The sequence below is a fragment of the Sebastes umbrosus genome, chromosome 11 (genome assembly GCF_015220745.1).
Source record: "Sebastes umbrosus isolate fSebUmb1 chromosome 11, fSebUmb1.pri, whole genome shotgun sequence".
NCBI lineage: Eukaryota > Metazoa > Chordata > Actinopteri > Perciformes > Sebastidae > Sebastes > Sebastes umbrosus.
In genome coordinates this window covers 23318200-23335285 of record NC_051279.1, presented here as the reverse complement: position 1 = coordinate 23335285, position 17086 = coordinate 23318200, and the positions used below count along the sequence as shown (strand labels likewise).

Below are 17086 nucleotides of genomic sequence, written 5' to 3'. Positions count from 1 at the left end.
CCAGGCAGTTAAAAGACATGATGCGATTTAATAAAATGTGATTCAACAAATGTTAACATATAAAGGCTGTCATACATATGCAACATCTTAAGGCTATCTAGATGGAGATTTTTGTCGGTATAGCCAGCCGACATTCTTTTTCGTTCTATAATAGTGTTTTTCCCCATTGAAGACCATTTAATTACCCATGTTGATTTGATCTGACCTGTCACTGTTGGTGTGGCCATACTGATCATTTTCTTCTTCAAGCGTTTTGTATATGTATAATGGATGTATCCCTGGAGTTTAAAGAGCCAGTTAAGAGGAGGCACCCGAGGCGAATACGGTTAAAAATGAAAAGAATAGATACCATAAAACTTCCCCGGTTGATTACTTACATTGAGGCAATATCTTTTGTTATACAAGTTTTCTGAAAATGTATGTTTAAATATGCAAATGAGGTATTATCTTATAAAATACGTGCTATTTATCTTGGGTGTGGAAGTTAATATCAATACCTGAACACTGAAGATAAAATAACACATTATTATGAGTCAGTAAAAGGTTGCATTTGGTCAAGCCTATATAGTACATGTGGGTTTATACTGTAGTGAACTAGAGGGAGCAGAGATTGAGCTTGGGGCCTGAGCGTTGGATAAACGTTTGCTTTTCCCCGCTGCCTCCGCCTGTGTCTGGATTATGAAGGGCAGATATACAGCACTTCAGAGTGTGCCAATTAACAGCCCCAGCAGCGGCCGCCACACAGGAGGGCCCCTCATAAAGACTCACCCTATGGTGTAAGCCCTGCCACTTCCAAGTGCTTTATCCGGGGCCGAGCCCATACACACAGCTGTTAAACTGGCAGGTTTTAAGCAGCCCCAGCATCGCCGACAGGCCCAGGAGTTCATAAAGATTTTCTCAGCAAGTGCTTTCCCAAGGAAAGAGTGAGATGAGAGGAAGGAGACAGAGAGAGAGAGAGAGAGGGAGGGGAGGGTGAGCAAGGCGGATGGGCAATCAAGGTGCAGACCTTGCTCAGAGACAAGATAGAGCCACCACGCTTCCTGCCTTCATCCCTCTCTCTCTCTCTCTGCCCCTCTATCTCTCCATCTCTCTTTCCGTTCTTGACTGCACTCTTCTCCCTCTCTTTTTCATGTGAAGAACCAGTGATTGCGATGGTGGGCAAGCCAACAACAGGCAGGGGGTGGCCCTGCTGAGGACTTGGAAGTTGGGATAACTCCAATCGTCCAAGCCGCTGCCACCCCTGCCTGCCACGTACCAACTGCTGGCATTTGAACAGCTTTGATACATATTTTAAAGGCTGCAGTGCATCAGAACTGTACTAATCTTAGTTAAAAGGCGAAGCACCATATACCGTTTTTTTATTTATTTTTTGCCTGCATAGAGTGCCCAGCGGCACATGCTGCAAATTGCTGGGATGGAAGGACACACAAGCTGTGCATGGATCGACAGGCTTATGAAATTTTTAAAAAATGAGCAAAATATATACCCATTGGCCAATGTATACAGATTAAGCCAACGCACGAGATTCACTTTTTCAGTGAATGCACCGCATGCAAAAGCGGATTATTGCTTTGCTATTGCTCAATCCACAGCAGGAATTAATTCAAAACAATTATAATAACCACCTTTATTTCCAACTTTTAGTATTTGTAAACCACAACAAGTCACATGAACTAATCTATAATTTTATACTGCACATATTTTGATATTCTATAAGTAACTGTGAGTCTCGACAGGAAGACAAACTTTGCTCGTCGCATGAAAGAGCCCACTGTTCACTGCTGCTGTGACAGCGAAGTGATGTGGGCCGCAAGCAAACTGAATGGCACGCTACATATTGTTTGACCAAACCGTGTGAGTGTGTTGTGTGCATGGCTGCACGCACACTGCATATGCATGTATGCACGGATGTCCAAACATGCCCGTTATATGAACGTCTGTGAGCATATACAGCATGTGCATATCTAAATGGCCACAAGCGTTCGTGCATGTGCACTATATGAGCCTAGGGTCCACTGCCATTGTTCCTGCAGACTGAAGCAGAGATAAAGCGGTAGAAGCTGACCTGACCACATGCTCGACAGTATTGGCCACAGATGTGCCCAGACAGATCACAGAGAGAACGTGATGGCATTTCCTCAAGATGTGGATGTGTATTTTTAAACTTTGATGTGAACATGATTTGCCATGAAAAAATGCTTTGTTCGCGTGATTCACATGGTCTCAATAACAGAGCTCATACATATTGTATGCCTATCCAGAAGTTTTTTTTTTGTTGTGTCAGTATAAGTGTATGTTGATCTCGGGGACATTTAGCGGCATGCACAATGAGCTTTTCTGGTAAAAGAAAAATGGCGCACGTCGTTGAATGTTACGTTGACGACAGGGATAACATGCACGGCATGTCAGCGGCTGAGACAGTTGCTATTACAGCTACAACAACACTAAGTGATATTCTTCATTTTGAGGTCATGTATGGCCACAGGTCCTTTGTGCCGATTCCTATTTGAATACAGCCAGGCAGTTAAAAGACACGATGTGATTTAATAAAATGTGATTAAACAAATGTTAACATATAAAGGGCTGTCATACACATGCAACATCTCAAGGCTGTATAGATGGAGATTTTTGTCGGTAGCCAACCAACATTCTTTTTCGTTCTATAATAGTGTTTTTCCCCATTGAAGACCATTTAGTTACCCATGTTGATTTTATCTGAACTGTCACTGCTCGTGTGGCCATACTGAACATTTTCTTCTTCAAAAGTTTGTATATGTACAATGGATGTATCACTGGAGTTTAAAGAGGAGGCGAATAGGGTTAAAAAAAAGAAAAAAAAAGAAATAGATGCCATAAAACTTCTCCAGTTGATTACTTACATTGAGGCAATTATCTTTTGTCATACAAATTTTCTGAAAATGTATGTTTAAATATGTAAATGAGGTATTATCTTATCAAATATGTGCGAATTTGCTTAAATTTCCAGAACAAAAATCTGAACATTGGACAAAGCCTGGTAAAAAAGTAATAATAATAATTTTGTTGACATGGAACTTGAAAATTTGATGTATGTAAGTGCTACTGAAGTGAAGATTTGTGGCTCAGAGTCTGAGGAAAAAAAAAAAAAAAATTGAGAAAAGGTCCTTTAATGGATTGTAAAATTCCGTACATTTTGGAAGACACAGGGGAATAGGCTAAACACTTTTAACTAATGGAAACCACCATGAAACTTCCCCAGTTGATTACTTACATTAAAACATTTATTTTTTGTATTACAGGTTTTCCAAAATTGTATGTTTAAACATGCAAATGAGGCATTATCGAATGCTAAAGTTTGTTGAATTCAGGAGAAATCTACAGATGCAAATAGACAAAGTGTAGTCAAATAAACACCTAAATGTATATTTTGGATGTTTTCTTTTTTCACTAGTCTGAAAGAAGACATGTTATGGAAGCAAAATACTAAAAAAGAAAAATAGCCCAAAATCTCAAAATTGACCAGTGCATGAAAAACCATGTTTTCGCCATAAATAAAAACCTTTGTAGAAGAATAGTTAGTGCACTACATTATGTTCCATGTTGATTTGAAATGCTGTCTTGACTGACATGGCATTATTTTTTCAGTGTTGCATACTTACCTGTAAATGATTCACAAAATAAATCACCAACTGGATATTTATAGCAATAAAAGCTCATCTTTTCCTACATAATTTACATGCCACACAGTAACACCACCCCAGTGCCTGTTATGGCGGATACCTCTGCAGTTAATATTTGACATCCTCTGTTGAAACTCCTGGCATTCTGCGCCATGTGTCTTGGCTAACATTACACGGGGGTACAGTACGGGGGAACGGCAGGCGTGAAGAAAGAGCCTCCGGTTCAAGTAGAGGGGAAAGGTATCACTGCAAGGTACTGGCTGTTGACCGGCCGACTCTGTTTAGTTCAGGTTTTGCGTGTGTGTGAAGTGATAGTTCCAACACATTGTGTTCTTGTTCTGCTCTTCTTCTGTTTCAGCTTTGGCAGGTGACCCGGCATTGGATGTACTGGCTACTGTACACTAGGTGACAGCTTCTGACATTGTAATTGTCTGCTTTGGGCGAGGGGATGGAGGGTGTAATACATCTTATGTTTCCTTTCTGTAGAAATTATTGATAACTGGAGCTGAGAGGTGGTGTTGGTATCACTAACCTGGTCTGAGCAAGTCTTGATTGATGATGGTGATTTAGGTTTACGAATGAATTGTGAAACTAAAGTTAAAGTGATCCGGTATTGACTGATTATAAAACATCTGTTTTTAAATATCAAGAGATTTGCTTTTCATTAAGCACCTTCATATCTAACATTATATCAGTGGTTGTCCAAATGTAACCCTAAAAAAAATACTGCAGATCTGATGCATCTGTAAACAAAAAAACTTTTTTTCAACATATTGTCACATGAAACATAAATCAAGATTAAAATGTAGTATATGAAGAAATTTTAAAAAAGTAACAAAAAAGTGAAATAATAGCTTGAATATTTAATCAAACTCAAATCAATTAACTTTTGAGTTATATTGGGGCCAAAAAAAAACAAAAACACAAGATTTTATGGTACTTTTTACTCTCCATACATATTGAAATAAACATAAAAAGTAAATGAAATAAAATACACAATTTGCACAGCCTCAGCAAATACACATCCACACTCACACAATAAACTGACATTATTCACCCCAGTGAAACGAAGTAGAGCCAGAGAGAGACAGGGGTATAGACAGGGTGAGTCGGACAGAGAGAGAGAGAAAAGATTTCACATTAGCGGGGACGAGGATGGTGAGTTGTATTTGATATCACCTTCTGCGCTGCACATGTGCTGCGAGTGTTCGCAAGAGAGCGAGGCAGAGAGAGAAGCATCCTCGACTAAATGGAAATTCCTGTGCTTCAGCCACAGCTGCAGTATGACACTTCAGATGGCCGCGCTTCCCTTTGTACAGCCCCCTGGAATTAGCCCAAACCACAATGGCATCACATCAGAAAAGACGGCAGGAAAATCAGACTTTATTATCTGTCGCTGTGGAAATATCTGTGCAGGGAGGAAAAGGGGGCACGAGGCCCTTTGGCTTCCTTGCCATGTCAACCTGCATTTTATTATTGAAAACACACACACACACACACACACACATATACAGCTGCCTTCAAAATAAGTGTCAGCAAACCCACTGTTATGATACCTGTGCTTAGGGATGGCTTGGCACAGTACTGGAATGTAAACATTGCCACACTTCTCATTTCCCTTTTCTTATTGCTCTAATTTTGGAGGCAATAAAAACAATAATTTCCTACAGATTACAGTCAAAAGCAGGTAATCTGTTATGTATGACATGTTACAACTGTAAATTTATTTTTGCTGCATTGGAATTGGTGGAGCACATGTCAAACTGAACCATCTGGACTGAGGGGAACATTGTTCAACTACAAGCGCTGGGAAACTAACAAACTCTCGGCTAACGAAGAGAAGTAGTATAAAACTTTCCATCAAATTGTGTTTGGGGAGGGGATTCACTTCAAAGAGATCTCAACAACAGTGCTGTCTGTCTAATTTACGTTTCCAAGCACATGCCAAATGTAAAAACCCCAATTTTGAGGAGTGTATAATTACAGGGAGAGAATGAATGACTATAAATACCCCCATCATTACTAGTCCCTCCTGAAGAACATGATCCATACTGAAGGATAATTAAGGCAAAATATTTCTGATCCTCCAACAGACTGTACCAGGAATGTGTGCACTCGTACTTCTTCACCGTGTGCATTGGTTTGTGTGTGTTAGAGATAGTGTGTGTGTGTGTGTGAGAGAGAGGGAGGGGGGCAATCACAAGGCATTCTCCCCTAAATATAGTTCTGTTCTGGTAGAGCTGCTATGTACGGATACTTCAGGAGAACTCAAGACAGACCAGCTTTAATTGGTTTGTGGAGTCATTAATGGAACAGAAGCGCAACTGGAGTACAAATGTATGTGTGTGTGTGTGTGTGTGTGTGTGCGTCTGAACACGAGCGCTTATGTGTGTATATTGGACCCTGTCAGTGCCCTTTAAACAACAACAGACACAAGGAAATAACTTTGATCAACAAACATGTAGCAAACAAGAAGATAATAATGAACCTCCATGTTCAGCCGAGGTCTCTCAAAATAGACCATTTCAACTAGGATATATCAGATTTGAGGATAATATTTCTAGATTAGGCCAGCTAATTAGTGCCCCAATAGTTGGCACGGCGCTTTTGACTGAGATCCAAATAAGCATATTGTCCTCATCGCAGAGGAGTGAGAGAGCTTTCCTGTGTTCTTCGCTCAGAGTCAGAAAAAGAATGTTTAACTGAGACAGAGGAAAAAACTTTACTCGACTGCTCTCCCTCTGCCTCGCTTTGTTATCTCTTCCCTCGCTTTCTTGCCCGATCAAAACGCAAGAATGTCGCTTTGAGTGGCCAAATGAAAGAGAACCAGGCAAACATGAGCGAGAGACCGTGTTTATTTCTAGTGTATCTGTGAGCCAGGCCAGGTTTTTGTGTCAGCAGGGGTCTGCAACGGGTTGTTGAGTTGTTGTGAGTTGTTGCTGAACCGGCAGCGAGTCAGTCAGCCAGCCAGTTGTCAGGCAAGTACCAGTTCCTTGTTGCTATTTGTGTTCGAGTGTAGCCGTGCCGAGAGCCTCCCTCCCTCCGTTTTCCCCTTTTTCCGACCGAATCCTCCAACCTCTTCCTGTGGCAAGAATCGTGTCTTACAGCAGCCTATCGCTCCTGCAATGAAAAGCCTGTGACCAAGGCGTCCGTCCCTTTTCACTGCCATTGTGTCGCTGAAACAAGGAAGCGGGAGCAAAGTAGTCAGCTAAACATGGTGTAGCAGGATTCGAAGGTGGCCCCGCTGTGGCTGCTGCTGCTGCTGCTGCCGGGGGTACACTGACTTGTTGTTGCTTGTTGTTGTGTGTGTGTGTGTGTGTGTGTGTGTCCCAGCTGGGGCCATGCAGGGCCAGGGCCGGGGATGGCTTTTGTGTCATCGTGCGACCAGTGCTGCACTCATGAAACTAGATAAATGGATTAGAGGGGGGCGCAGATATGGGCGGGCATCTTTGAGGAAAGACAACGGAGATGTTGGAGGGGGTTGGAAGAGGAGGGTGAAGGGAGAGGAAGAGGCAAAGACATTTGTGTTGTTGGGCTACAAGGGGTCGAGTCTGTCGCAAAGAATAGCCTGCTTCTGCCTAAAAAGACAAGACAGTGATAAACTTTCCTCCCCATGCAGTCACCTCTCTCCTCCTCACTCTGCCTGTTTCACACACACACACACAAACTGTCACGGGAACACAATTCACCACTAAAATGAATGGATTGCCACAGTGTGACACGTCTCAGTTGCAGGGGGAGATGGTCCTTGTTCGCCCAACAAAAGACTGTGGTATTATGGGGGGGCCACAGCCTGCGACAGAATGCTAAATTGTTTTAGGGTCAACAACTTATTGTCTTTGCATGAGCCACAATTTACATATCTCCCGAGTTTGGTTTCAGCACTCTGATAAAAAACAGCAGAAACCTCCTCTATAGCCTTTGAACGAGTTGGAGCCTTTCAAAAGGTTGCTGGAAATAGTTTAATGAGTTCTTTTATTTATTTAAAAAAAAATAATAGCAAAACAACTCCTTTTTAGTCTCCTAATGAGTGAATAGATTTATAATATAATGTATGGTAATTGTTAATTTGAATTATATTATCACTTTAACCATTATAGGGCAATTACCATAATATAAGCATTGTTTACTGCATGGACACAATGTGATAATATAATGTATTTACCTCTGTAAATCCCAAAGAGCATTTTTTTCTTTAGCTCCATATTTATATTTAATTCTTCTTTTTCTTCTTTAATTTTTTATTTTTTTTATTTCATGGTCTTTATTTTCTTTTCCCCCTCCCCTGCATCCTGTGGCCCAGGGCATGCAGAGGAAGAAATGGCTGGAAGTGACAGCCTAATTATCAGCTCCAACTCCGCTCATTACCCATTAGACAATCCACTGTACATCCACTTACTAAATGAATAATTTTGTATATATTATGGGAACACAATATTATGGCCTGCAGCTAACGCCTTTTGCGCTAACCTCACGCTGTTTCAGTACAAAAGAAATAAATGGGACACCGAGAGGTTATTTAATTTTAGCCCCAAAAGCCAGCTCATGAGAGGATGTCATGTGCAAATGGAGGGAGGGAAGGAGGAAAGGAAGGAGGGGGAATATGAAATCTACACACCTGCCTTTTTTTATATTAGAATCATTATTGCCAAAGCACGTGTTGTAGCATAAGTGAAATTGGCAAGAGTCAGTTCTGGCTATACATGGATTAATATTATTCTAATTTCGACTGATATCTAATGATGGGGGCTGAAACACTTTTTTTTTTATCTCTTCACATTGTAATATTTTATACCAACTGTACTATAAAAAGATAGGTTAGAAAGATTTATTACAATAAAATAATTGTGGATTTTCTTCTTTTTTTGTTGATTGTTCTTGACTAAGATATTTGTGATATCTTTATTTGTGATATCTAATGATGGGGGCTGAAACACTTTTTTTTTTATCTCTTCACATTGTAATATTTTATACCAACTGTACTACAAAAAGGTGACTGTTAAGTTAATATTGATATTAAATATATGTTAATAATAATTGTGGATTTTTCTTCTTCTTTTTTTGTTGATTGTTCTTGACTAAGATATTTGCATATTATGCTGTATAATGTCGTGTTAATGTAGCTGTAAAAAGCGGAATGACCTCTCTCCGGTCAACACAACCCTCAGTGACCTTTGTTAATTTTTCCTCCACTGACTGTGACTGTTTAGCGAATGGGACCATTTAAGTGACACAGATTTATGCGCATAAACGTCCCCCACCTCCACACATTGTCTAGTCAACGTTTACCAAGCATTTAAAAAAAAAAAGAGGAAAATAACTCACTTTTGGAAGTTGCTGTAATGTTTGTGCAATTATTTTGTAATAATTACATTTTTAAGCAGGTTTTTAAAAGGTAATACGATTGCAACCCAAAACATTAAAAGATTTAATTGCAGATTAAAATTTGAAAAAATGAAAGATGCTTTTAGCTCTTAACGAAAAATATTTTTTCTCCTAATATTTTATGTGAACTTAGTGTCATAATATTCCCATAAATAAAGTGACTTTTCTTCTATTTGTATTCCTCTAGAATGTGTGCGATAGCATAATACATTTACAGGTACAATGTGGGTTTAAATCAAACTGTAAAGCACACTGTATTGTGCGTGTGATAATACAGTTACAGTGCACGTATTTCCATGTGATTTATTATAGCTCTTTGGGAGGGTGGAAGCTGTTTCAAGCTGAAGCAATATATTACTCGCCTATAGAGGTCGCTGTGATATTGCAAAACAGATGTGCATAAGTCACTCCACAGGTTCAGGCCACTCAAATAATTCACCCTCTGGAACAGCTCACTTCGCAGCTTACTGTCATTTACAAAGGTGCCCTATAATAACTCAAAAAAACAACATTTGCTCCGAAAATACTGAAGTTATTTTAGGACTGACTTCTAAAAAAAAAAAAAATTAAATCGCCCTATTGAGTTTTATCCAGAAAATAAAATGATAAAATTGTAGGTAAAGCTAAAAAAAAAATACATTTCACAGAAGATCATTAAAAAATGTTTTACATTTCCTATAATAATAGAGAGCTCCTGCAAATGAAAATGAGCAAAATACTAATGCTCACATCAGCTCCCCTCACAGCTAATTATTGCACTTATTATGTTTAAACTCAATTAGGCTGTTGTGGTAAATCAATATTTGCTTTTGGCCACCGATTGAGGAGCAAAGAAGCTGCTTTTATAGGCTAATGATCACTATCAGCCTCAGGACAGACAGACAGCACCCCAAAAACAGTGACCCTGCTCCACGAGGCCCACAATATCAGCCCACCTCCTCCACCCAAAACGAAAATATTAATAATTTATCTTCGAATCGACTTCTCTCCCTGACAGATTAGATTTTAACCATTTGATTTTGTTTGGACTGGGCGTTCCCATATTATTACTTAATGACCTTCCCAGCTGCTCCTGTCCATTTTCTGTCACCAGCAACCATCTGGACACTTATTAGCACCTCAATGCATCCACGCTGCTTTCCTCCCAAACTTGAATAAAATTAAGCCTGCTTCCAGACTGCCAATATCATTTTTTTCCTCCCTTTCCCACCCTTCTTGAAATAAAATTGGTAGTAGGCCAACGTTTTTTTTTTTTCTCAAAATAAATGTATTTGTAATAATAATAATAATAATAATAATAATAATAATATTAATAATAATAATAATAATGACCATATTAAAAACATGTAGAAAAGAAATATAGTCTGAGGATACTCGTGAGATTTCTCTATAATTTCATTTAGTTTATTAGGCAAAATATACGATCTGGACAAATTCCTTCAACGCTTCCTATTTACAAATTTAAATCACTTGGTATTTACATTAAAGAAAAGGACACCAAAAAACACAAGATAGAGACAAAAATAATAATAATAATAATAATAATTATAATAATAATAAAGTAAAAAGCCTACCAAAATGTCCCAGCCTGCCTGGGCAAAGTGGAGAGAGAGACAGAGTAACATTATAGGCGCGATTATAGGCTACACAACAATAGAGGAAGTAATCCATCCATCCACAGGATATTACCAAATTACGCCATTTGTTCTGTACCGACTGAATGCTACGCTGCATTATTATTTCTCAGTGTTCCTTTTTTATGGAGTGTAAAGTCTTTTTTCTATTTTTCTTTTTCTTTTTTTTTTCCAAGCACGAAAAAAAAGTGTCTTGATCAAGCCGAGGAGAGAGCAGTGAGGACTCGTTGCGTGGCGTCTTGTGGACTCCTGGCGCTGGAAGGCAGAGAGGATCTGGATAAAGAATAATACAGAAAGAAAGGTAGATAAATAAATACCCCCGCCGTGTTTGGACAGCGGGTTTCAATATGCATCTCAATTGTCTGGCTGAACAGCTTTGATTTGAAACAGACTGCAGAACCCCCTCTCCAATCCCTCTCTCACTTTCTCTGATAATATAATAATAATAATATAATAATAATAATAATAATAATAATAATAATAATAATAATAATAATAATAATAATGAGAATAATAATAAATCAAAAATCATTATTTTACTACTCGAAAAAAATATTTTTGCATGTGGGAAACATTTTTAATAAATAAAATAATAATAATAATAATAATAATAATAATAATAATAATAATAATAATAATAATAATAATAATAATAATAAATATTATTTTACAACTCGAAAAAAAATATTTTTGCATGTGGAAAAAAATGATCTTCATGTAACCATTATAAACCTTAATATTTCCCTTATTATTTCTATCTGACTGTTGCATCCAGAGAGAGGGTGTTTTGTAATAGGCCTACTCCAAACAGAAGTAAACTTTTTTTTCCCCCCTTTCGGTTAAGAGCGCTCCCCTGGGCTCCGGGTCTCCCAGGGGTCTTTAGTGAAAGCACACAGCCCAGACAGAGCCCGTTTTACTCGGTGACTTGATAAGTAGCCACACTCTCCCCAGAGGGGAGGAATTAAAGGGGGTGTGGGATGGGAGTCAAGACCCCTGTCACCCGCAAAGCAAACTGTGCTTTATTTATCTTTGTTTATTTTATTTTGTTGTGTTATCATTGTTGTTTTATGTAAAAAAAAAAAAAAAATCGAATTAAAAAACTGCCAGACATAAAAGTTTATATACTGGAATTCGTAAAACAATTTTGCATCCCATATGATCATATTTATTTGTCAAATAATTACTGGAGTTATAATTTCAGCAACATCCTGGGCCTTTCCTAACTTTCATGCTTAATTTGTATTTATTTTAATTATAGTTGTTATATACATTGCTGAATATATATATGTCTACATTTTCATTGATGCAATAATTATAACATTCTAAATGATGTATAATTTCATATAAAGCTGGGGCTGCTGGTCATGTTCTTATATGGCAACTGTGTTTCCAACAATCAACAAAAGCCAAAAACTTGTCTCACCTGTCATGGATGGGTCGAAAGGAAGACTTCAGGATCTGTGTTGGAGGTGAATCAGACCTTACACCGTTTTCATGGTCTAAAAAAGGAAATAAGTAAAAAAAAAAAAACGCTTGTCAGTATACTGGCATACTGGATAAATTATAGGCCGATACAATTTTTTGTTAATAGATATGAACATGTCTAACTAAAAAAATGATGTTGTGTTAATTTAGTATGTGAACATTGTGGAATTAAGTGTGTATATGTAGCCTGTGCTTGTGTGCGCACATGTTATTTTAATTATGCGTAAAAAGAACACAGGCATGATAATGCACTATTAATGTAGGCCTATACTATACACACAACTTCTGTTTAAATATAAAATGCAAAGCACTTGCATGTGTTACATTTACGCGCGTGCACGTGCAGAGCAATTTTTTTTATTCTTATTTTATTCTAACGTTTTTATCTATTCTTGTTATTATTATACTGTTTAACTTGCACCAACAAAACCAAAGCAAATTTCTAGTGTATACCTCTTTTACACCTGGCAATAAACACCATTCTGATTCTGATTCTGATTCTGATTCTGATTCAGAGTGTGCTGCTCTCCTACCTATGTGCTTGGGACTGTGTGTCTCTGGTGAGGCCTTGCTGCTGCTGCTGCTGCTGCTGCTGTCGTTGCTGAGTGCTGCTGCAGCTGCTACCGGCGACACCACCACTGACGTCGGCTGCTGCTGCTGCTGCTGGGCCGCCAAGTGGTGGTTATTATGGTGGTGGTGGTGATGGTGCTGGTTTACTCCCAGAAACGACCTCACATTGAGCAGGGAGTTCTGGCCCAGGAAAGCCCCGTTTGTCCAGTTGTGGAACTTTCCAATCTGGCATGTGTACAGTCCGTGACTTGGGAGGAAGGCCGGGTGCGTCTGGATCTGATGGTGCTGCTGTGACGCAGATGATGAGTGAGTGGTGGCACAAGGAGGAGACGTGGATTTCTGAGTGGAACTATCAGGACTAGTGGCGGTTTCTGCTAAAGACCAGATCTTGGGCTTATTGTTAGACGGGAGAGGAAAGCTCCCGGGTCTATCCGGAGACAAAACTCTTGTTGTGTTGTTGTTGTTGTCGTTGTTCTCCTTACTCCCTGGGTGAACCGAAAGTGCGCTCTTGGATTTGTCAAAGGCCTCGTGGGCCTGGAGAGCAAAGACGCGTCTCTTCTCCAAAGTGTCCACCAAGTCCCCACCTACACCACCACCCACCCTGTGGTCCCTACTCCCCTCCGTGGACTTATCATCATCCTCCTCGTTGCTCTGATCCCCGTCGTTGTCGTCGATTTTGTCAATATCGATGCTCTCCAAGTCGATCTCCTCCTCGTCTTCGTTCTTCTCCGCCTCGTCGTCTCCGGAGCCGAACAGGTTGGCGTCCTCCTCCTCTCCGTCCTCTTTGCTCCTGCTGCCCCACGTCACCTTGTTCTCCTTCTTGAGCCTCCGTCTGGCGTTGGCGAACCATGTGGAGACCTGCGTCAGGGTCATCTTGGTGATGATGGCCAGCATGATCTTCTCTCCTTTGGTCGGGTACGGGTTCTTCCGGTGCTCGTTGAGCCAGGCCTTCAGGGTGCTGGTGCTCTCCCGGGTCGCGTTCTTGGGTCTGGCCGGGTCCCCGTACTGGAACTGGCCGTAAGGGTAGAAGGCCGGAGACGTGTGGGCTGCGAAGCTGGCAGGATGGACGCCAGGACTGTCCTTCAGCTCGTACTGGGATCCCTGGAAGAAAATGAATAATAATAATATATTATAACAGTGGGGCATTTAATATGCACGATTAGTTTAATACACTGTACAATTAGTTCATATTTTTTTTTTTTACAATTTGTGTTGGACTCAAATAAGTGAGAATGGCCTTATAATAAAAATAAAAAAAATAGTTGCAGTTGCACCTGACCACAAATAAGCTTCTCAACTTGCAAAAATGTCACTTTGCTCACTCAGAGACCTTTTTTTTTTAGCAAACATGTTTCATACATGTCAGTCTAAAAGAAAGTTCGTTGCATCCTTGTGAACACACACACACACACACACACACCAGGACACTGTCCTTCAGCTCGTACTGGGATCCCTTTGAAAATGAATAATAATAATATATTATAACAGTGAATAGAATAGAATAGAATCTTTATTGTCGTTGTATTAAATACAACGAGATTCACAGGTGCCACTTCTTCTGGTCAGTGCTTTAAAACAAATACTTGACAAGACTAAACGAGGCAGATAAAACATATAACAGGTAACACACACACACAGTTATATAAAGTAAATAAAACAGGTAAAGTAGGTGTAATAAATAAATATAAACAGAAGTGTTACACTAGAAGTATAAAATATATAAAAATAGATGTAATGTAATGTAAACAGAGGTAATTGCATTTGTAAAATAGGTAGGGTATGTAATAAATAAAATGTAAACAAAGTTGCACTTGAGGTGTATATTGCATCAAGGATATATTGCACAGATAAATGTATCACATTCAGTGTATTAATATTGCACATTAATGTTGGAACATTTAATATGCACAATTAGTATGATACACTGTCAAATTTGTTATTATTATTATTATTATTTTTTACAATGTAGCTTAAATGAATGTTGGACTCAAATAAGTGAGAATGGCCTCTAATAAAAAAAATAGTTGCAGTTGCACCTGACCACAAATAAGCTTCTCAACTTGCAAAATACCACTTGCTCACTTAAAGACCTTTTTTTTTATTAGCAAACATGTTTCATACATGTCAGTCTAAAAGAAAGTTCGTTGCATCCTTGTGAACACACACACACACACACACACACACACACACACACATGCAAACTGCCAGCTTTCATGTTTACCTGCCAAACTTCCCCTCCACACTCCTTCAAGTATGTCAAAGCACTTCTTTCAAGGCCTATAAGTGAAGTTTTTTTCTCAGCGTGCCACACTTCCAACTTGCTCGATAATATTTGCTTTGGGCACAGCACTCAAAACATTATCGATCAGTGCGCATTGGAGTTTTTTGGATAATAGCTCTTGTTTTGAAGCTTTGTGCCATATAGAGCATATATATATATATATATATATATATATATATATATATACGGGCCTGCATGAGGCACACTATTGCCAACACATTAACACACACTGCAAGTTAGTTCTTATTATCACCAGGTGTATTTTATCTAGACAGTAAAAAATTCCACGTGGCATTCAACCATGACAGGAGGATATACTGTAGCAAAACAAAGCCTATACATGATTAAAACTTATTGCATATTTATAAGATTTTTGTTCTATGGTGGAGATCATTTCTGCTTAAAATAAGAATCTGGCGAAGGTAAGAAGAATAGAAACTTTTTCCTTTCCTTTTTCTTAAGTGCTTAAGTGCACGTTTGTTTTTTCTTCCGTGAAATGTATTTACACTTTGCAATCGATCGTTCTAACACTATGAGGTAATAACTGCATGGTTGGTGTGAATTACATTTTTTTGTTTACATATTTTCCTTCATGGGTAAATAAATCATTTGGAGTCATAATTTTTGTTTCTTTTTTGTTTGTTCCCATAGCTCAAACTTTTCACATTTATGACTCAGCCAAACAAAAAATCCAGCAAATATTGACAAAGTTTTTAGCAATCGATAATACAAATCAGATATGCATATGTATTGCATTTTTGTTGAGATTACCCAGTATATCTATACATTATTTATTTCCTATTGGAACCTCGAGCATTATAAACAATCGTCTGTGCACCTCCAATAATCCCAAACAGAAACCAAAAAAAAACCAACATGATTTTCTTACCATTTGTGAGAAAAGAGCCAAGTCCGCGCTGGTGTAAGGTAAGAAAGCGCTGTAGTTGTGTGCGTACGGGTTGGCGTACATGCCCAGCACCGAGGTGACCGCGGCCGCTGCGGTGGCGGACGGACTTCCCCCGATATCTGCACCTCCTCCCCGGGACGAAGACGTCAGAACTCCCGGTCTGTCGCCCCCGTACACCGCCTGGGACGCACTCAAGTACTGCGGGTAGCCGAGCTGGGGGAAAGACATCTCCACCGCCGAAATGTGTCGCACAGCGTCCCGACAACAACTGTGCGTAAAAGTGTGCGAAAGAAAAAAAAAAAAAAAGAAAAAAGAAGGAGAACCAGGAGGAGTGAAGGAAAAAGTGTTTAAGCCAAAGTCAGTGCTCTACTACAGACATACAGACGGTGGTTGGTGTTGCAGTCAAAACACAAGCCTGCTCTTAAATCTCGGCTTCTTCCTCTCTCTTTTCTTTTTTCTCGCGCAAAGTCCTGCTGGATGTGATCTGATCAACAATTGCGCTCCGACTGACGCGCCTGGCCCTGAGGTCTCCAGGCTGATCTCTCAGATACAATTTGAAGTTGATGCTTTGATTGGCATCCCCTACTTGAGCCTGCAAGCTCCTCCTCTGTTTGGAGCAATGTGGATAATGTGAATATAGAGTGAGAGCACATTGGCTGGGGCCTCTCTCTCTCTCTCTCTCTCTCTCTCTTTCTCTCTCTCTTTCTCTCTCTCTCTCTCTCTGTGACTCTGACTCTCTCTCTCTCTCTCTCTCTCTCTCTCTCTCTCTCTCTCTCTCTCTCTCTCTCTCCGTGTTTGGACTTATTGTATGTTAAATGTTCAAGCATTAGAGTCCATTCACCGAAGGCTTTGATTGTTGTATGACAACCTGTCTACAAGATTTTTTACAGCTGTCCGACACAGGGGGAAGTAAAACCCGTCAGAAGAAGGAACTTACTTTGAATAGATTTAAATTGTAATTAAAAAAGGGAAAATGCCTCTCCGCAGCAGAGGAATTAGTATTTTGGTATCACGCGGCTGCTGGTGCGTTTATTTAATTCATAATACTGACTCATTTAAGTGTATTTCTCCAAGTTTGGATGTGATCTTCATGTAATGTTTTCAAAAAACGTGTGGACTTATTAAATTAACACAATTGTGTTTTTTTTAGGATGAGGCATTTTAA

The 17086-nt window shown here is 39.4% G+C and overlaps 1 protein-coding gene across 1 annotated transcript; it reads right to left on the bottom strand.

Annotated features, from left to right (window-relative positions):
* Positions 1-10744: 10744 nt before the first annotated feature.
* On the bottom strand, positions 10745-16513 carry irx1a (iroquois homeobox 1a). The gene is made up of 4 exons (XM_037785861.1): positions 15904-16513; positions 12697-13834; positions 12102-12177; positions 10745-10951 (listed from the first exon to the last, which is right to left on the bottom strand). Exons 1-4 carry the CDS (start codon positions 16147-16149, stop codon positions 10876-10878), a joined length of 1536 nt encoding a protein of 511 aa, XP_037641789.1. The 5' UTR covers positions 16150-16513; the 3' UTR covers positions 10745-10875.
* Positions 16514-17086: the final 573 nt, after the last annotated feature.

Bases quoted from the DNA above. Each gene is read 5' to 3' on its own strand.
- irx1a (XM_037785861.1), bottom strand. From the start codon at position 16,149: ATGTCTTTCCCCCAGCTCGGCTACCCGCAGTACTTGAGTGCGTCCCAG. The intron at 13,835-15,903 runs GTAAGAAAATCA...ATTTTCTTCCAG, and splicing joins TGGCTCTTTTCTCACAAATG to GGATCCCAGTACGAGCTGAA. The intron at 10,952-12,101 runs GTGAGACAAGTT...TTCTTTATCCAG, and splicing joins TTTCGACCCATCCATGACAG to ATCCTCTCTGCCTTCCAGCG.